We start from the raw sequence: 19,467 nt of genomic DNA on the forward strand, positions 1-19,467 counted from the left end.
GCCGCCGCGTCCCCACCTGCTGCTGCTGGAAGTTGGAGGCACTCAGCTCGAACTGCTCGTCTCTCGTCTCCACCGTCTTGCCCAGCTTCTGCAAAACCTGCGGGAGGGGGAGGAAAAAGGCGCCCGGCGGCGTGGGGCGAATCTCCCCCGTTTTTAAATAAGGGGGAAATTTTTTTTCCCCCCCTTTTATTTATTTTTTTTTTTTGGAGAGGGGAGCGGAGCGGGAGACGGGGGCGGTTTGGGAGCCGCCGCAGCGCGGCCGCGCGCCCTCGGCCCGCCGCATCCGGCCCCGCGCGCCGGCGGATGCGGCCGCGCGCCTTATCCCCGGGAAGCAGCCGGAGCAGGGCCGGAGCGGGGCCGCGGGAAAGGCGAGCGCAGCGCCGCCAGCCTCCCCCATCCCGCGCCGGCCGCCCGGCGCGTCCCCCCGGACGGCGCCCGATCGCCCCGTTTCCCCTCCTGTTTCCAGCACCGTTCCCCCCCCCCTGCTTCCTGCAGCCCCGAGCTCCTGCACCAGCACCGTTTTGGGGGCAGAAACCTGCTTTTAGGGAACGCCGCAGGCTACCGGCGCGGCTTGGAGGCCCGCGGGGGTTTTGCACGCACGCGCAGGGGGGAAATTTGCCCGGCCGAATAAACCGATATCAAACGGAGCCGGTGAAACGGGGCCGCCCGGCGCGAGCGCCCGCCTTGGCGAAGCTGCCGGCTCGCGACGGCCTCCGCGCGGGCGCCACCGCCGCCCCTCCGGGGGAGGAAAGCAAAGACGAGGAATAAATCAATAAACGAGAACACGAGGATGTGGGGGGCCGGTACCTTCTCCTGCGCCCGGCTGAGGTGCTTCTGGACCTGCTTGGCGAAGAGCCCGGCACCGCCGCTCTTGCCCTCGGCCATGGCTGCCGCCCCGTTGCTGCTGGTTTTGGTTGGGTGGTTGGTTTGTTTTTTTTTTTTTTTTTGTTTTTTTTGCTCAGCAGCAACTTGCGGTTTTACATTTTCTGCCGGAGGAAGTTCGACGCGAGGAGGCAGCCGGCACCAGGCGCCGCATCCGCCTTCGCCCCGCGGGGGCAAAGCCCTCCCCGGCGAGCGGCGGGGGGGAGACGGCGCCCGCCGCCTCCGTGCACGGGGGCAAAACCTCCCTCCCTGCGCAGGGGTTTCGGGCCGAAACTCGGCTCGCGCGGCGCGACGCTCCGGCTTTCCGCCCCGCCGCCGCGTGAAGCCTCGCGGACGGCGAGACTCAGCCCGGACGGCGCCAAAACCGGAGGCAAAGAGCCCAAAAGGCGCCGGCGAGAGAGCGAGGGGCCAGCGGCGTCGCGCCGGGGAAACACGGTTTTATTGGCACGGGAGAGGGGCCCGGCGGCTGCCGCCGGGAACGCGGGGCGGACGGCGGCTCCGGCCGCCCCCGCGGCCCGCTCAGTTTTGGGCGATCACCTGGAGGGAGGAGAGAGGCCGGCCGTGAGCGGCGGCGCGGCCGGGCTGACGACCGCGGCCGCCGGCCCGCCTCGCCGCCCGCCCCCCTTACGCTGTTGATCCAGGAGACGTAGGCGGACACGCGGGTGAAGACCGTGGGCTTGTTCTTCACGTTGCAGCCCAAGCTGGAGACGAAGCTGGTGACGCCGTGAACCTGGTAGCGGCCGTTGACGGCGCAGTGCAAGGGGCCGCCCGAGTCGCCCTGCGCCGGGACGGGAAAGGGGACGTCGCCGTCAGCGGGGCGGGGAGGTGGGGGAAAAGCTCCCCGGGGACGCGCCGGGGGCGGCCGGAGGCTCGGCGTTCCCGCGCCGCGGCCGTACCTGGCAGCCGGCGCGCACGCCGTCGCCGCCGGCGCACACCATGGTGGATTTGACGGTGGAGCCCCAGTAGGACGAGCTGGAGCAGATGTCGTAGGCCACGACGGGCAGGTACGCCTGGAGCAGCACGCTCGAGAGCTGCCCGTTGGCTGCGCGCCGCGGGGCGGCCGTCAGCGCGGGGCGGACGCCGCGCCGGTCCCCCCCCCCCCAAACTTTCTCACCCCGCGTTGCAAAATCCGCCGCGGGGAGCGGAGCGAAACGCACCTGGCGCCGAAGGGAGAGCGCCCGTTCCCCGGAAAAAACCCCCTCCCCAAAACGCCRTGGCCTCGGCGGCGCCAAACCCGTCCTTGCGTTTTGCCTTAAAACATCCTTCAAGTTTCCCACGCCTATAGCCCGGAGGTTTGCAGGCCGCCGAGGCCGTCCGCGTCCCCGGCGGCAGGAAAACCGCGGCAAAGCCGGGCCGCCCCTCGCCCCGCTCGGCCGCGGCACCTACTCCGCGTCCGGCCCCAGCCGGAGATGTAGCAGGGGTAGTTGTTGGCCAGGATGGTCCCCTCCTGGGGCAGCACCGCCAGCTGCACGTAGCTGTTGAGGGTGGCGCTGCCGGAGAGCCGGAGCAGGGCGATGTCGTAGCTGCGGGAAAAGGGGCGAGAAGGCAACGGGGCTTCGCCGGGATCCCACCGGCGCGGGCAGAGACCCCGGGGCGCGGCGAGGGGCGACGGGTGCCCCGCGGGGGGGTGACGCCTCCCCGCCGAATTTGGCCCCGGTTACCCCGCGGCGACGTTGTTCTTGTTCCAGAAGGGATGGACGATGATCTTGCTGACGCTGAAGACCTGCTCGGTGCCCTCGTTCTGGTAGATGTTGTGATCTCCAGCAACCACACGGAAGTTCAGGTTGCTGCGGAGGAGGCGGAAAAGCTCGGCGTGAAGCGCTTCGGCCTCGGCGGGCGAGTTGTTGCCGCCAGGGACAAGCGGATGAAGGAAAGATCAAGGCCAGAACAAGCCGATCCCAGGGAAGGGTCTCGCAASCCTTTAGCACGGGGTCAGCAAAGGCTTCGAAGCGGTGTCCCTGGCCGTGCCGGCGGGGATTTCTCTTTGGAAAAGGCTTTCTGCTCTCGGAAAGCGGGGCGYATTCGGCCCCCCTCCGGCCCCACTGACCTGTCGACGCAGTGAGCCGCCGTCATCACCCAGTTCTGCCGGATGAGGGACCCGCCGCAGGTGTGGTGCCAGCTCCCGCTGGAGTAATACTGGAGGGAGATCTGGGGGAGACACGCGGAGGGGACACGGTTCGGCTCGGGGCGGGCACGACACGCTCGCTGCTCCGTGGCCCCGTCCGGGTTTTCCCAGGGAAAAGCCCCGGGAGCGGGGGGCTCCGCCGCGGCACCCACCTGCGCCGGCCACGCGTGCGGCTGCACTTCGGTGCCGCCGACCACCCGCTGCGCCTTGTCCGGCAGCTGCTCCGAGCAGCGTCCTGCGGGAGAGAGGGAGGCGAGAGGGGTCGGCGCCGCGGGGAGAAACGCCGGAGGAACGGGCCAAATCCCCGCCCCAGCCCGCAGGAATCGCCGGCGGAGCCCGCGCAGCCCGGCTTCGCGCCTCCCGGCCCCGCCAGCGCTCACCGCAGAGGACGAAGGAGGCCAGGAGCAGGATCCGCAGCATCGCGCCGGGTCGCGTCGCCTCTTTGCCGGCTGTCGGGGCCCCGTCGCCGACGGCGGCCGAGCTTTAAAGAGGATGGGGAAGGCGGGATGGGAAGAGAAGCAGCTGACTCGGCCATATCGAGCAACCTTGGTGGCTCTTCCAAAGCACACAGCGCCCCGAAGGCCGGGGCAGAAACGCTGCAGCCTCAGGCTAAAAAAAGAAAAGACAAAATAATTGAACAACAAAAAAAACCCCACGGGTTTGGCYCCGTTCTGAACAATCTCTGCTTCTGCGGGCAGCGCACGTGCCCGTCTCTCCAGCCGATGCTGCGCCCGCGCCGCGAGGCCGCGGCCGTCCGTGCCAAACCCCSGTGCCCCGGGGCGCTCCTGCGCGAYGGGTCGAGGCGAAYGCGGGAGGARCGTCCAGCTCCTCCGAAAGAGCCGCCCAGCAAAGGCGGCACCAGAGCCGGGAAGCAGACTCCCGGGCGAAACGGGTCAGAACGCGACGTTTTTGGACTTAAGAGAAAYGCTGATGTTTCGACCTGGTGTCAGSAYGCAGCAGCTGTTTCAGCAAAAAGCTTTTCAACGTTTCCCCCCTCCTCAGAAAGGGGCAACTGGGGTATTTTGCCTGCTGCTCCCCGGGCTCCGGCGCTCGGCGGTGGGGTCGGATCGGCAGCAAACGAGGATCCYGCGAAGCGGCATTGGAGACAGCAGCTAGGACGGGCTATCAGCTCCCCTGGAAAGCAGAGAAAAACAAACAGCTCGCTCGGTAAAAGACACCTGCTGCATTTCTGCTCTTATCTCTAAGAGAAGCTTGAGGTTTTGATTACGCGGAGGGAGTTTTTCCAACGCCTGCTAATCCACGTGCAAGAAAGGGCGCAAAGCCCCGGGCCGCCGGCCGCGCTGCCAAGCGCCCTCCCGCGCCCCGGCGATCCCGACCCTCGGCTCCTCGAGCCGGGTCGGCCTCGGCGGAGGCTGCGCGGCGCAGAACCGCCGGCGCAGGCGACCGAGCCGGGAGGCAGAGCCCTCGGCGGCCCCTCGCTCGGGGCCGCCCTGCCGCAGCTCGAACCGCCGCGCTAAAGCGCACGTGTTCGGGCTGCAAAGGTCCCGGGGGACTTTCCGCGGCGACTCGGCGGCGGTGGATGAATTCGRATTAGGGCGCTCGGAGGAAGAGGCGTCCTTCAGCAGCGGGAACTTCCCCCCGGGGAAGTAGAAAGCGCCAAATATCCCCGCTTTTGCCTCAAATCGGTCTGGATTTGGGCCAYGAAGACTGCGCGCCCCAGACCCGTGCTCGGGGTGCTCCGTGCCCACGYGGAGCGGTTTTGGGCACAGCCTGCACCTTTTCACCGTCCAGCCTTCCGCCGCAACGCCAAAGCGCAGCTGAGGGCAGCGGAGAAGCCGCTGACGGCCGAGGAAGCACAGCCAGAGCCGGGACGTTTGTAAAATAAAGCATCTTTATTCTGTGTATCCAAAGACAAGTTCTTCCCCAATTCCAAAAAGTGTTTTTTTTCCCCCAAAAAACTAAATTGAAATAGGAAAAAAAAACACTTGCAAACAAAATAGTGTAAACTACAGTAGTCAGGTTTAAACAAAAAGAGAGAAAACAGAGGAGGTTTTTACAGCCGGGCTCCCGCGAGGAGGTTTTTACAGCCGGGCTCCCGCGAGGCCCCTTTCCTGGAAGACGCTGCCGACCGAGGCACGGCCGCCGGTCCCAGCCAAAGACCTCGTGCGCGGAAGCCCAAACGCGGCCGCCGGCGCCTTTGCTCCCGCCGCGGGGAGCGCGAACGCCCTGAATTCGGGTCACCGGGATTCGCACGTCCCCTATCGCCGCCCAGGCGGCGCTCAACGTCTTTTAAATCAGTGTAAGGACAAACTGAACCACACCAAAAAGAAAAGCAATTGAACAAAAAATAATCTAACACTTCCAAAACCAAGCCTGCAATCCGAGGCAGATGGGGTCAGAGGAGCCGTGAATCCCTCCCCTTCCCGCGAGCGAGGAGCTTGCTTGGCCGTGGCGGGCGAGAGCCGGGTCCTGGCGATCTGCTGGCTCCAGGAGCCGTCTCGCACCTCCCAGCGCTTCGTCGACACGGTGATTTCGGCTCTTACCCCCGCCAGGCTGCGCCACCAGTTCACCTCCGTCCGCTCCGGCRGGGTCGGGCGCACGCTGCCGGCCACGACGCGTTTGCACGGCACCAACCGTCCCAGCTTTCCCCGYGCAGGGGCCAAGTCAAACGGTGATTCACCTCCCCGCACGGGGCTAACCGTGCGGCGAGTCCCTTTTGATTTGCAACGCCATCGGTTCTCGCTCTCCGTCTCRCTGGCAGGAGCTTCCCCGCCAGGTTTTGCGCGCGGGGCAGCGGCAACGTCGCGGTGCAGCACAGCCGGTTCATAAAACGCACGTGGTCGCTTTTGGCAGAGCCCCAGTTGCTCGTCCTTCCCGGCGCGGGAGGTTTCCAACCAACRCTACAGTCTCCGTTTCAGGCTCCTCACGTTATTGCTGTCGAGATCCGTTCTCTGGGCTGCCCCAGGGTTAGCAAGTGGGGCCGGTCGTCCCTGAGTCACCCTGGCACGGCCGGGTCCACGCTGTTTGGCTTTGGATGGGTTCTAGATATGACACTTAGGTTGGCTGCAAGTGGTAGGAGGTTTTTTTTTTGTTTGTTTTTCAGTTTTTGTTTTTTTTTCCTTGGCTTTGTCTCAGAAAAAGGTGAGACAGCCAAATAATCTTCTCCTCTGCAAATTCCAATATTTGATCCCTCAAAAGGCACAGGAGTGAATTCAAGGCAAACGTGAACTGCAGCATATTTAAGGCTTTAGCTTCTTTTAAATTAAAGAGGAAAAAAGAAAGAAAACGGAGAAAGTTTTGGGTTCTGGTCTCCTGAGTGCAGTTTGGGATCGCCAGGGCCTCCTGCCTCACTCACGCTGCTCTGCTTTCCCGCTAAGTAAAGAACCACTGCTGATGGGAATCCGACGGGTTGCAGGAAGCCATCGATGGATGCTTCCCTCTTGCTGTCAAGCACATGTTGGAGGCTACGTTTTTAATCAGATGATCCTAAAAAGAAAAAAAAAAGATAAAGACAGCTTGTATCTCTGTGCAATGCCCCCCATAAGATGCACCGAGTTCTGCAGGAAGACAACTTAAAAGCCAGGGAGAAGGCAAACAGCAGAGAAGGGCTCCTGGCCCCTCTCCTTTCCCCGCTTTCTCAAAGACTTCCCCGCAGGCGCTGTCTCTGCCCTCCTTACCTGCGCCAGGTCCCACTCCTCGTTCGCCGGCACCCGCGTGTTCTTCCCTCTGTACTGGCAGTCGCCCAGCTCCACGGGCCCGAAGCCGGACCGGAGGCAGAGCTGTTTGCCGATGTTGTGCCGCAGGTCCTTTTGGGTCGTGTACTCAAAATACTGGGAAGGGAGAGCACAGAGGGGACATCACGCTGCTGCTGTGCGTCACCGGCTGACGCTGCCCCAAGCACGTGGCCACCCGGGCTCCAGACCTGGCTGCCCACGTCACGATAGAAGTTTGGGGAAAAAATGTGATGGGTTTGCAAGGGGAAGCAAGAAGTAAGGGAAATTGCCAGTGGTAAATGTGCTGTTCAAGCTCTAACCAGCAACGCAAGAGGGTTCCTCCAGGCCTTTCCCGAGCCGAGGGGGTCGCACAGGTGCCTACCTGGTTGCCTCCCATCCCATGGCATGGGTACATGATGAGCGGCTTCCCACCATGGTTATTTTCACCAACATCCAGGCAGCTCTTTGTCCCCTTGTTTTTTATCTGCAAGAAAGAGTGCAGAGCAGAAAGCTCAGGTCTGGGGTCCCTTTGGCCTGGAATCACCACCTGCTTGGGCAGGGACCAGCGTTTGCTTTTGGGTTCACAGGGCACCTCAATATCACTGTACAAACACGCTCCCGGTACTCAGCCCTGAGTCCGGATCTCTAGTTTAGTTTCCAGGATGTAAGCAATGCCTACGCCAGCTCCTCCCCGTCACACCGAGTGCCTTCCTATAGCTTGTGCAATTTATTTAAGTCTAAGGTAGAGCGGCTTGGCCAAAGTTTCGGGAAATAGAGCTGAATTAAGACCTGGCCTGGAGCCAGCGGAGGGCTTTATTGAAACGTGTGTTTTGCATCTCTGCAAACTGGTTTCACAACATTGCCACAGCAGAGGAGGACTTTGTGCACGCAGATCAGCGGTTGCAGGGGTTGAGGAAAGGGCTTTTCTCAGTAGCTCCCTCCTTTGCAGTGATCTCTGTGGGCTGCGGAGGAGCACAGATAAGTGGGGACAGGGCCAGTGCTCCACGTTTCTGGCTGCCGGCCTGGTGTTGGGAGCTGCTCACCAGGGAGCTGGGAGACCTGTGGTCCAAACTCATCCTTCTGACTCAGGCTCTGCATGTGATCTTGGGCAAATCACTGCCCTTTGGAGCTTACAGAGCCATTCAGGAGTTGAACACACATCCACGCGAACGCTAACTACCCCGAGCATCCAGCTCGCCCCCAACCTGCCTGATCCCTCCGTACAGCAAAATTCGGCCTGTGGATTTTTAAGCCCCACCTTGCGCAGGCCAACGCCCAGAGCTGACAGCGCTAAGGCTGCCTGAACTCTCCCCGAGGTTTTACTTGTTTTGCCTCTTTTAACCAAGCGCGACAYCCCCTCAGGGCCCCCCATAACTTCGGCCTGAAACCAGCTCTGCCGGATTCCAGCGCTCTGCCTTGCCTTTTGCTGTCAGCCAGAGCCTCATCAGCTGGCAGCAGACGAGGCTCACCAGCACCACAAGAGAACTGGAAAGGCAGGGTCTCTGCCTCCACCCTCCTCCTTGCTGGTTTAGGGTCAAAAGYGAAGCCTAGTCTCCTCTGGACCTCACTGCTGCGGCTTATTTCTAGAGCAGGACTAAGCCCAAGGGGCCGGCAGAGCAAGCAGGCAGCTCCAGACACTCATGTACTTACTGCTCCATAAAAAGTTGGAGTCAAGTCTGGGATGAACATCTCTGGATAGATGGTTTCTAGGTACCACGTGAAGTTCTTGCAGTGCAGCTGCTCCCTCAGCTTGCGCCGTTCTGTAATGTCACCATACGTTTTCTATCAACAAAGTCATGTGAGAAAATTAAACTAATCTCCAAAGTCAGCAACAAAACCCTGAGCAAGGGCTCAGTAAATAGGCCCTCCCAGACTGGTCATCCCCTTGCTTAAGATCAAACCCATGTCCTACTACAGCTAAGACCAAGGCAGGCATTAAGAGCCTTGCAAGACCATATCTGGCTCTTACAGGTAACTTCAGACTCTGGCCACTTGCAAAGAGAGCTGGAAAGTCAAAGTGAAAGCAAAGCAAATTCAAACCCCTTCGAATTGCTTTGATATTGTGGGGAAGAAAAATCTACTTCTTCCCAACAGAAAACATTAAGGCAAAAGATGTACACATACACATGCATATATTTGGCAATGCATTTCCACCCCTGCAAGCTAAACCTGCTGAGCCTTTTTGTTTTCTTCTGCTCAGGATATGGGCTCCCTGCGGGACTGCAGCCTTTGGGACAGCATCCCAAGATGCTGCGTGTTGTGGAACACATGCTGGCGCTACCCTCCACCAAGGAAACGCTGCCGATACTCCGAGGAAATGCAGGGTACCTCTCTGGCCATCTGCGAGGCCTGCTGGTTTCTTCTGTAGAAGATTTCCTTGTAGTCATCCATCCAGACCTCAGCCAAGCGAACTTGGTTCCTGGAAATCACCTGGGTCCCTTTGGGGAAGGTGTGGGGACTCTTGGAGCGGAAGACGTGTCCGACGACAGAGCAGGGGATTATCTCGAGCTGGCCGCCGCACTGCCAGACCTGCGGGGAGGTGAGGACCTGGCGCCTGAGCCGTGGAGGAGCCTCCCCGACCACGGYGGTGCTTTCGGACCCCCGCTGGGCTCGGAGCTGCCCCCTGCTTATGGGAGTTCGGCTCCATCGATCCCACCTGGAGCTTGGAGACATCAGTGCCCCTTTACACACATCCAGAGCTCCYGAATAAGGGATTTCCCTGAAGTCACTCTTTAAAAACGCACAGACTTTGCTCTTACCCTGAAGGACATTTCCACATTCTCTCCTCCCCAGATCTCCATCTGATCGTCATAGGAGCCAATATACTCAAAATAGGACCTGGAAATTGCRAAGAGCCCACCGGCAAAGGTTGGTGACCTAGGAAGAGACAGAAGCAGAGTTTAAAGGGAGGATGCCAGGAGCTCTGTGAATTTTACACGCCAGCAGCCACATCCTCCATCTGCAAAACAGGTAGGGATTAAAAATGCAGAGGTTGGAGTTTTGAGGACAGTTTTCCCAGGGAGGAATTACAGAGAGGCTGCGACCCCCGTGCTGGCTCCCATGTAGTGGCTCCCGCGAAGCAGCTGGGTCTCCCTTGCCTGTCCCGAGCTCCAGATATTGCCCCTGGAGCTGCCCCGGGCAGCGGGGAGGGCTGGGGCATGCGCCAGGCCCTGCTGCGCTACGAGCTGGACAGAAAAGGCTTCGTCAGAGGGGAAGCTGCAAGGACAGACCCGCCCAGAGGTCAGTGGACGCTGCCACGAGCGGACAGAGGAGCAGAGGAAATCTACAGCAGACGTGACACCAAGCTGCCAAGGGGCCTCGCTGGCTGCTCTCCACTCGAGAGTGAAACTTGGATATTATTACTGAAAACCTATAGCAGAAGAGAAAGAGATTAGCTCAGTGACTGGGCGCCCTATTCACTCCTCTTGCTTTTATAATCTGTTCCATCTGATCTTTGGAAGAGGAAGGTTGGAACAAACTTGCTTTTATTCAAGAAAAAGAAAAAAGGATTCACTGAGCTGCTGTGTTCCTGCCGAGAGGGGCTGAGAGAGATTAGACGCTGTTTGGAGCCAAACTAGCAGCCCTTGGGGAAAAAAAAGGGACCTTTATTGGGACAGAAACATCTCCCGGTTGACCTTTCCACAAAGCGGAGTTGTGCTCCGGGCCAAAGAACAGGATGCGGAAAGGGCCAAACACGGTGTTGGGTATCTCCCTTGGAGAACGCGAGATCGTTCGGTTCATCAAGGGGCATTGGCCGAGGCTGGTCACCCACAGCAGCTGGCTATGAAAGGTGCAGAAGGAAAACCTTCCTCTGCCGAGTATCGCGAGGAAGGCGCCAAGACGTCAGGAGGCAGAAGGTTACCTGAAGCTCCCTCAAGCCATCTCCTGGTACTCGCCAGCTGCTGYGAGGCTGCCTCAGGGCAAGGTGCATTCAGTGCAATGCCTTAGCAGGTGTCGAGGGTTCTTGGCTGAAGCCGTCAGCAGGGACGTGCCCCTGCCTTCCTTCCCTGCACATCTCTACGCAGCCCGTCTCTGCGGGCAAGGGCCTGAAGCTCCTGCAGGAGCAAGGGTCCGATACGCTGATCCCAGGCAGCGGAAGCAGCACAAACTCCTGTCCCAGACAGCAGCCTCTCCCAGAGCTACYGGCCAAGCTCACCCCAGGAGCTGCCAGCTCCTGGCCCTGTACTGACAGCACTGGTCAGTGYACGAGCATCCGGTCACAGCACAGCGGCTCTGTTCGCATGCCAAGGCGCACTCTGTCCCCATCCTTTGGGGRTCCTGCAGCCAAGGCAAGACTCAGACGAACATCCCGCAGGAGTGGGAGCTGGTAGGAAAAGAAGAGCCTGTGCTCTAGCCACTGGGGCGCTGCCTCTCTCCAGTAACCCACCGGTGGTCCTGCAGAGCATCGAGTCCTAGCAGAGAGACGTTCCCTCTCGCCAGGTTTCTCTCCATGCAAAATAGCGGGGGGAGGAAGGTCTCTTTGTGCAGTCCGACCCACAGGTAGCATCCCCTTCCTCCTTTGCCACCTCTGGGCACCTACCTGGGGGGSCTGGGTGACCAAGTTTCCAAGATGAAGTGCAAAAAGATAAGAAGACGACAACTGAACCCTTAATGAGAGGCTTTGGAAGAATCAAGACCTGTCTGGAGCCTGAGGTAATTAAAGGCTCCTTTCATTTAGGAAAGGGCAACATTGCTCTGCTGTCACCAAACCCAGATTTCTCCTCTGCCAGCTCCTTGCTCTGACCTTGTTTGAGCACCCCCTCCCAGGCAYGCTGCAGAGCAGTTACAGGGCAAGAAGAAGTTATCTGAGGTCTTCTAACCCAAGCGCCCCACAGGCAAAGCTTTCCTGGGAAGAGACAGCTCTGTCTGCCTGGCTCCACACCAGCGACCCAAACCATCTAGAAGCACCAAGGCTACAAAGCTGCTGCTGACAGAGAGAAACTAAAGTAACAGGAAAAGCCCAACCTGTTTTAAAAGAAGGAAAAAATAACTTAAAATTGGTAGTTTTCCACCACAGGGTAGATTTTGAGTCCAGCTCTGCCATTTTTCTCCATATCTCCCTAAGCATTATTGAGCCTTGAGGTAGCCACATACACCCGGCCAATTCGTTTTGTTCCCCTTAACTTTGGGCCTGGAAGCTGGATGCTGCCGCTCTGCTCACAGAGCTCGTCTAGCACCTGCTAACAGCACTCCCAGCTGCCGAGGGACCTTAAGGCTCTTCCTTGCCACAGACATTGTGGCRAAGAGGGCACCAATACCGCCGCAAACGCTTACTTGATGGGGAAGGTCTCGTCTTTCCTTCGCTGCTTCTCCCGGAGCGGGACAGCCTCCCAGCCGAAGGTCAGGCTCCAGTCGAAGTTGCCCCGGCTATGCTGTTTGCCGTACTGGACGGGCTTGGAGAACTCGAAGGTGTTGAGGTCGATGGTGGTGATGTCAGGGCTCACGACAGCCGTGGGCTCCTCTGCAATGCGGGATAAGAGGGGCTCCAGCCAGCCGTGGAAGCACTCGCCTGGGGGGACGGGGAAGGATTCACCAACGTTGCGCACACAGGAGCTGTATTAGGGGCAAATCCTCAGACTCATCGTTTCAGGGCATGCAATGGGCTGCCTCACCGGGGCGATCCAACTTCTCCTGTGCTGGGAGGCCTCTCAAAAGCCTGGGATTGCCTCGGTGGGCTCTCTCRTGGCCGTGAGCACTCAGCCACACGCAGGTGGAGGCATCTGGCCACTGGCTTCACGTCCCCAGGACTCGGAGGACCGAGACCTCGTCCCACTTCCCCTTTCGCCTCGTGAGCTGTGCCGGGGACCGCAGCCCCGCGGAGCTGGAGGGGGAAGGGGAAGGYGGGCAGTACTCACAGTGCGCGTCCAGGAAGGTCAGCACCTCTCCGCTCGCCACGCGGGCCCCAAGCAACCGCGCCGTTATCAGCCCTTTCCTCTCCTTCTGCCGCAYGACTCTCACGATCTGCAGCTGCTTYACGTAGCGATCCAGCTCGTCTTTCAGATAGTCTGGGGACAGGAGAGCGGTGTCAGGGAAGGGAGAGGAGTGACAGGAGCAGCCCAGAGGCCGTCCAAGCTCGTCCCTGCAGGGAGACATCCCTGCTGCCCCGAGCGGCTACGTCCCTGCTGCCCACGCGAGGCTGGTTGTAGTGATAGCGCGTGGGCTGCAACGCGACCGCAGCGTGGGATGAAGCCCTGAACCACCTGCCCCCTGCACCCTCCCCACAGCACCGGGGTCTGCAGTGACGCAGGGGAAAGCGAAGGCAAAACACCCACACCTCCGAGCAGCTTCCTTGGTCCCTTACCATATCTGCTGTTTCATACCCCCTGGGGAGCTGTTTACACACAGGATAAGATGCTGCAACTATTTTTAGGTCTAAAAACCTTCTAAATAAATCCTAGGGGAACCCCATGCCAGGCCTTCCAAGCAGCTTCCTGTTACAGGGAGGAAGTGGTGCTGCAGATAGTTGATAAATCCCCAATAACACTGAAATTATCTAGATTAAACAGTTTGCTCTGTAAAGTTGAGAAATGAGAAGCAGCTTCCCCAGGCCTGCTGGTTCTTCCCCTCCACCCCCTCCTTCACATCTCGCCTGGGCAGAGCTTCCCGTTCCCCACCCATGAAGGAGGTTTTTAATTGCTAAAAGAGAGAGTGAGGCTTSGAAATGACCCCATGGAGCTCTTTAGCAGCTCTAATCCCTCCCGCCCGCTCTGCATCAAAGAGAGATTAGCTGGGATTAGAGGAATGACGGGGTGAGAAAGCCTCTTGACCTGTGGTTAAAACTTCACCACGACCAAGCGGACAAGGGGTAGCCAAGGGAGAAATAAGGCAGGTTTCAGACCTGACAGTGCTGAAGGGAGGGAATTAGTGTCTCTCCTCTCTGTCAGATGCTCCTAAACAAAAAGCCATGAAGGGATAAGGCCAAAATGAAGGGGAATGGGTGGGAGAACAGCTGGAAAATCCAGAAACCATGTCCTTGACAGTCTCATCCTGGTCAGAAACCTTAAGTCTTGCCTRTTCCCAGCAAGTGCTCAAACCAAGCAGCTTCTCCATAGCAGCAGGAGCGATGCTAGCAGGGATTTATCACTTGTCCTCCTGCAATTGTGCCTGACCCAGGGAACCGTGCAAGCCTCGCTGCCGCCAGATCCACGTCTCAGGATCAGATTCTCTTGCATCTARTAAGATCCAAGAGCTCGCAGGGGCTGGTAGCTTTTAAAGCATCCTTCTCCAAAATCTCCTCCAGCATCTATCAAAGAGGGTGCTCCTGCCATTCCCGCGGCGGGGTGTTATTGGGACCCTTCTGCCTGTTTCTGTGACACATGGAGGAACTGACTATCTGCCAGGCCACAACCTCTTGGCCAAAGGTGGCAGCAACAGTTGAAAGTTTGCTGGGGCRGAAAGACAGATGCACAGAGCCTGGTCACAGGCAGCTCTGAGCTCCGTCCTTAAAGASGACGGCTTGCGCTTTAACGAGAAGAACGAAATCCTCGGAAGAAAAGAACAGTCGTCTTATGAGAAAGCACCAGACTGCCTTTCCTGGGGTACCTGGTTTCCAAAACAGCACCCCACCTGCCAGGCACTGCCGTGCAGAGCGGGGCACGGAGCAGCGAGGGCTGACGGCTGCCTCCACTGGAGGCCAAGAAGACAACGGCTGCAAGAGCCTCTCCCCTGTTCCTCCATCTCACGTTCACGCTCTGYCTCCCGCTTTGCTTGATCTCTCTGCTCTGGTAAGCTGGCTGCAGCTGGAAACCTCTTGCCGTGCAGCACCTAGCACCCAGCTGCAGTGACTGTAACCGCCACGCTGCCCCCTCTGCCCTGCGCGTGCAAAGGGAACTCAGGCAGGCAGATGGCACTTGACCATGGGCTGATGGCCCATTTACAGAAGAGAGGGGAAAAAAAAAGAAGAAAGGAAGAAAAAAGTGAACAGTATTCAGTGCTGTAATAATGAAAAAAAAAAAATCAAGCCTCCTGGCAGCCCGGGGACAGAGGGTCTGTCCCTCCTCTCCTTGCTCCACCGCCGCAGAGCAGCAGCACAATAAAGGTCGTTGAACYGCTGCGGAGCCGCTGAATATCTCAAAGCTGCATACAGGAGATGTGTTTCCAAGGGCCAAGTCAGCAGAGCTCTTTCAGAAGGGCTTGTTGTTAGGGGGGGAAATAGGATATGCTTCGTAAAAAGCAGGGGGGAAGCGTTTGAAGCAAGAGCTCAGCAGAGCGCTTGGGTGCCAGCTCTGCCCCGGGAAGTGGCTCGGGGCCCTTTTGGCCCATGCCAGTGGGTTGCAGGTGTCCTGCCCTGAAGGATGTCCATCTGCCACAGTCTTGGGAGAGACATTTCCCTCCTGTGCACCAGGCCTCGCTCTGAAGCTCGAGGCCAGGATGGGCCAAGGGACCCGTGAGCAAGGACAGAGCAAGCTCTTTGCAGCAGGGCCAAGACACATCCCCTTCTCCCTCTGGGATAAGCCACGTGGGCAAGGTCCTGCACGGTAGACCCAAGTCCCAGTACCTGTCACACTTAGTGCTGCTCAGCCCAAAGCAGGCACGAACCAGGCACGAACCAGGCCAAGCCCCAGCTCCCGAAGCAATYGCTCAGATGCATCCCGACACAAGAGCCCTCGACCACAGAAATCCTCTCTTAAGGTTGCTGTTGCATCACATGAAGGTTTTTGCACCTCACAGAYCTCTGCTGCTGGCAGAAAAGGAGGGTTTAGCCCCGGGACAGAGCGAGGGTAAAGTCTAATCTTCTCCAACACCCTGCTCCAGGCAGCCCTGACACTGAACCATGTCATTAGTTTACCCTTGGTGTAACTAATTTGGATTGCCAAATTGCAGTGTACCGGACAAGCAAGTAATTTACTGAGATGGAAAGTGTAGGTGCTCTGTTTACAGGACGCGGGAGGAGCGCCTGGCGTGCAAGTTTTATCCAGGAGCCAGATTAAAAACAACACACAAAGAAAAGAAAACCCGAGCACGCTCATGTGACTCAGAGTAATTACAAAGCAACATCAAAGGCTCATTTGGGGGCGGGGGAGGAGGGAAATCATCCCCCTGTCCGCGGGCAGAACGGGGTTTTGGGACAGTGGAGCTTTCCTGGACGCCCTTCCTCGGAGCTGGCCCCAACTCACCGTCCGTGCTGGCGTCATCCACGAGGATGATCTCTTTCAGCAGGACGGCCGGAGAGGCGTGCAGGACGCTGTACACCGTCCGCAGCAGCGTGGACCAGGCCTCGTTGTGGAAGACTATGACGACGCTGGTGGTGGGCAGCGGTGGGCAACGCTTGAATTTCTGATCGATGCACCTGCAAGAGGCGAAAAAAMCCAAGTGTAAGTGAGGTGTAGGCACATACGAGGCATAAACCACCAGCCAGAGCTCATGCTGTCTACTGATAAAGCGTGGATCCCAGTTAAACCCACAGATGTGCTGAGATGGGCTGATTTTTCCTGCACAGAAGTTTTTATTAACTGGGAGAAATAGGTTTCAGCGGCAGAAACACGAGCTGGATTTCCGCTCCCAYGTCCAGACTTGCGGCCACCCCAGCAGCGCCCTGGGAACATGCCACTCTCGGGGCGGGCGGTAAGACCAAGGCCTGGCCAACGCGCCGAAAACGAAATACCCCTCGCCCCCTCCGTCCGGCTTCCCCGGGCCGGGGAGGGGGGGGCCGCGAAAGCCTCTCCCTCCCGCTGCACATCAAAAGGCGGAAGCGTTCCACGCGGCCGGGCACGGGCGCACAATCGCGGCCCTCCCGCTCGCCGCCGCCGCTTTCAGCTCCGCGGTGCGCTTTAACCGCTTTAATTTAAATTGGTTTATACCTCTGCCCCCTCGGTTGACTGAATAACATTCTTGCCTCGGCCTTGCTTCCCAGCCCCGGGACCTGGTGTCCCTCCATTGTCACAGCTACACCTGCTAGGCACAGATAATTGCCTGCTGGCTCGGGGGGGAAGACGGTCTGCAAACCAGCGCTGGGTTTCTAACTCCTACACAAGCCTTTTTTATTTTATTTTATTTTATTTTTCTCGCCAGGAGCCCCTCCAAAGCCTTCCCCAGCCCGGCAGGGGTTGGGGCACGCTCTAATCTCACAGCACATCGCCGGAGGCCACGGGGAAGGTGATGAAGTCTCTCAAGTTTAGGCTCCTTCTTTTGCCCCCCTGCCTGTCCGAGTCTCAAGCTGTTCCACTCGGCTAAGAAAACAAAAAGTAAGATTACGGCAGAGGCTGCTAGAATAAAAGAGGGAGGGAAGTAGGGGGGGGCTACCCGGATGCTGGAGCAGCAGGGCCTGGAGCAGGTACACAGAGATGTGAAGAGCCACTGCATGGTTTAATGTGTTGTGATTTAAAATCAAGCACCAAGTATAAGGAAGGTAGGAAAGGGAGTATAAAAATTAGTGGAAAAGAAAGGAGGGAAAAGTGCTACCGTGCACCCCAGGCTTGCTTAAAACCTGCGACAGGGTGTGTGCAGACCTCAAGAAGATCAGCAAGTCCTTCCTACAGCTCAGTCACCACCAAGGCAACCCTCCTGCCACTCGTCCCCGTCACCCACRGGACGGCCAGCCCCCAGCACATGTGCTTCTCTGACATCCCAGGCTGCTTCTTTCTAACAGCCCAGCTCTGCTCTCCACGACAGGAGGGCTGAGCCCACGCAACGTGGCCTCTGTGCATGGTGCTGACCTGCTGGCTGCAACAGAACCRCTGAAAAACGGCCTCGCTTTTGGTAGGAAACGTTGCTGGCCTGATGGGGCAAGTGTGAGTTTGTGTCCTGAGGCTTTTCTGAGAAGTAGCGGGTCACACCTGGAGTAATTTTCTCCTCTGGATTTGTTGTAATTAGGAGGCACGTGGCCAATGTCCTTGGGTTACCCTGCAAACCCTCAGCTCCAACCCTCTCTGCTTCATCTGCAGSGGCAGAGGAGATGTGTCATGCGTGGTTTGCCTGGACAGAGGTGATAWCATGCAAAGCATAATAACCACCAAGGCAGAGAGCTGACAAGGGCTGAATTTCCCCCCACTGATCTTAAAGTAGGGGAAAAAAAAAAACACCCCTGCAAACGCTGCATGAAGTCAGCACGGGGAACCAAACCGCAGGGCGCTGGCTACGCGGACGAGCCGGACTAYGAATCGCGGCGGGCGGGAGCCGCGCAGCTGCGGCGGCCCGACCAGCCGAGCGTTAGCCACCCGCTTCTGCTTCGCCGACGCGGAAGGCCGCAAGCACCGTTTTTACCTACCCTTAAACACGACCCCCAAGGGAGAAAGCGAACCCTGAACACGTGCACACCCCACAGCTGCCGGCATCACCCAGCCCGCGCCCCTCTCCACCCCTCTCGCCGTTTAGGAGACGGCGCTTACTCCGGCGGGCGGCTGTCGGGCCCCAGCGCTCTCTGGAGGGAGATGCGGTCGCTGGCGAAGGCGTTGAAGCAGTGCTTTTCGTAGCCGCGCTCCTTCTCCTTGGTTTCCTCCGGGGTCCACTGCTCCTTCTTGAAGGCTTTGCCATCGGCCCCGGGGCTGTTGGGGTCCTGGGGCGGCCGCTCCACCAGCGGCCTCAGCTCCGCGGCCGTGTAGTAGCCGGGGAGGCAGGACTTGGTGCTCCGCGAAGAAGCCTCTTGCTGAACCGGAGCCCGGATCTGAAGCTTCGGCATCGAGTCCCGAATGTTGTTTACTGCCCCCATCATCAGATCGATGACTTGATCCTTCCCGTTAACAATGTTTTTCAGCCAGGGCTCCTCGCTCGAGTCTCTGTTCCCAACGTCCCTCTGCATGATGAAAAGGCAGATGACAAAAACGACGCCCACCAGAGCCACCTTCAGTGGGCTGTAGCGTCTCCGTAAGAGCCTCATCCTCAGCACAGTTTTCAGAGAGGTCTTCCTACGTCAGAGCTCCGCGCGTTTCAGGGCCATGGGATGTCTAGGCACCTCACGATGATCTTCTCTGCCTTTCTAACCTGAGGAGGAAGAGAAACACACGCAAGGTTAATTCACTAGCAGGCTACTGAGAGGACAGAGCCAACAGGACGTCTCTCGGGTACCGTACAGAGAATTCAGTCCAYGCAGAGGAGCAAGCGAGAATCTTTCATTCTTGGCATTGCTGCTGGTCTGGCAGCGTTTCCCTCCCCAGAAAGCTGCGATACGAGCAGACCACGAGCCCCAGGCACGAGGGACGTCCTGCAACCCTCTCCCAGCACAGCACTGCCCTCTCCCAGCCCCTCAGGCCTGTGAGTCCACATTAAAAAGACGACAAATAAATAAATAAATAAATGAGTCAGATTTGAAACTGCAAGATGTTCTGGTGCTAGATATCATGAGAGCGAGCTGTCTTCAGTAGTTTCATGTTCAGTCCTGCAACCAAAACATCTGCTACAGCCACCCCCCTTCCCAGCTCCACGTGCACAGAGAGCAGCATAATGAAACTGAAAAGAAGCTGCAAGTTTTACTGAGACGTTTTTGGACGTGCAGAAAGATACTTTCCCCGTGCAAGTCCGACAGCTGAAAGGAATCACATCCTTCCACTTGCTTGGAGGTAGCCTCAAGCCCGAGCGAGCCGGGTCCAGCGCCCCGTTTCCACCACCGGCCTCACGCACGCGCGCGTGCGTTTAACCTCTCCCTGCCTCGTCTCTCCACCTGAGGAGCAGGACAACGTAGCAGGAAACTGCTTGAAAGACTTTGGCTTCTGCCGCCTGGGAGGAGCAGCAGCAGAGCTGGGCTGCGGCGCATGCCGCCCTGCCTGCCCTCGCTTTATCCTGCCTCCGGGGCCAGCTGCGCAGCGGGGCGACTTCGCAGAGGGCTACGCTCCGGCTGCAAAAAAAAAAAAA

At 58.7% G+C, this 19,467-nt stretch overlaps 3 protein-coding genes across 3 annotated transcripts in view; all 3 read right to left on the reverse strand.

Moving 5' to 3' along the window:
- BIN2 (bridging integrator 2) overlaps nt 1-898 on the reverse strand; it is a 4,901-nt gene extending 4,003 nt beyond the window's left edge. Inside the window, exons 1-2 of the mRNA XM_085315674.1 lie at nt 808-898; nt 17-97 (exon numbers count right to left, since the gene is read on the reverse strand). Coding sequence (XP_085171800.1) covers nt 17-97; nt 808-885 — 159 coding nt within the window. The 5' untranslated portion in view covers nt 886-898. The remainder of the gene's footprint in view (nt 1-16; nt 98-807) is intronic.
- A 327-nt stretch (nt 899-1,225) lies between these two features.
- CELA1 (chymotrypsin like elastase 1) lies at nt 1,226-3,472 on the reverse strand. Its single transcript, XM_085315675.1, has 7 exons — nt 3,388-3,472; nt 3,160-3,242; nt 2,930-3,030; nt 2,544-2,669; nt 2,269-2,405; nt 1,779-1,924; nt 1,226-1,660 (listed from the first exon to the last, which is right to left on the reverse strand). Exons 1-7 carry the CDS (start codon nt 3,425-3,427, stop codon nt 1,226-1,228), a joined length of 1,068 nt encoding a protein of 355 aa, XP_085171801.1. The 5' UTR covers nt 3,428-3,472.
- A 1,368-nt stretch (nt 3,473-4,840) lies between these two features.
- On the reverse strand, nt 4,841-18,597 carry GALNT6 (polypeptide N-acetylgalactosaminyltransferase 6). Its single transcript, XM_085315693.1, has 10 exons — nt 18,009-18,597; nt 15,798-15,970; nt 12,537-12,686; nt 11,956-12,190; nt 9,441-9,558; nt 9,010-9,210; nt 8,332-8,463; nt 7,064-7,165; nt 6,646-6,798; nt 4,841-6,454 (listed from the first exon to the last, which is right to left on the reverse strand). The coding sequence occupies exons 1-10, from the start codon at nt 18,494-18,496 to the stop codon at nt 6,341-6,343; spliced, it is 1,866 nt and encodes a 621-aa protein (XP_085171819.1). The 5' UTR covers nt 18,497-18,597; the 3' UTR covers nt 4,841-6,340.
- Nucleotides 18,598-19,467: the final 870 nt, after the last annotated feature.

The sequence above is a fragment of the Rhea americana genome, unplaced genomic scaffold (genome assembly GCF_003343005.1).
Source record: "Rhea americana isolate MKP2758 unplaced genomic scaffold, rheAme1 scaffold_435, whole genome shotgun sequence".
Taxonomy (NCBI): domain Eukaryota; kingdom Metazoa; phylum Chordata; class Aves; order Rheiformes; family Rheidae; genus Rhea; species Rhea americana.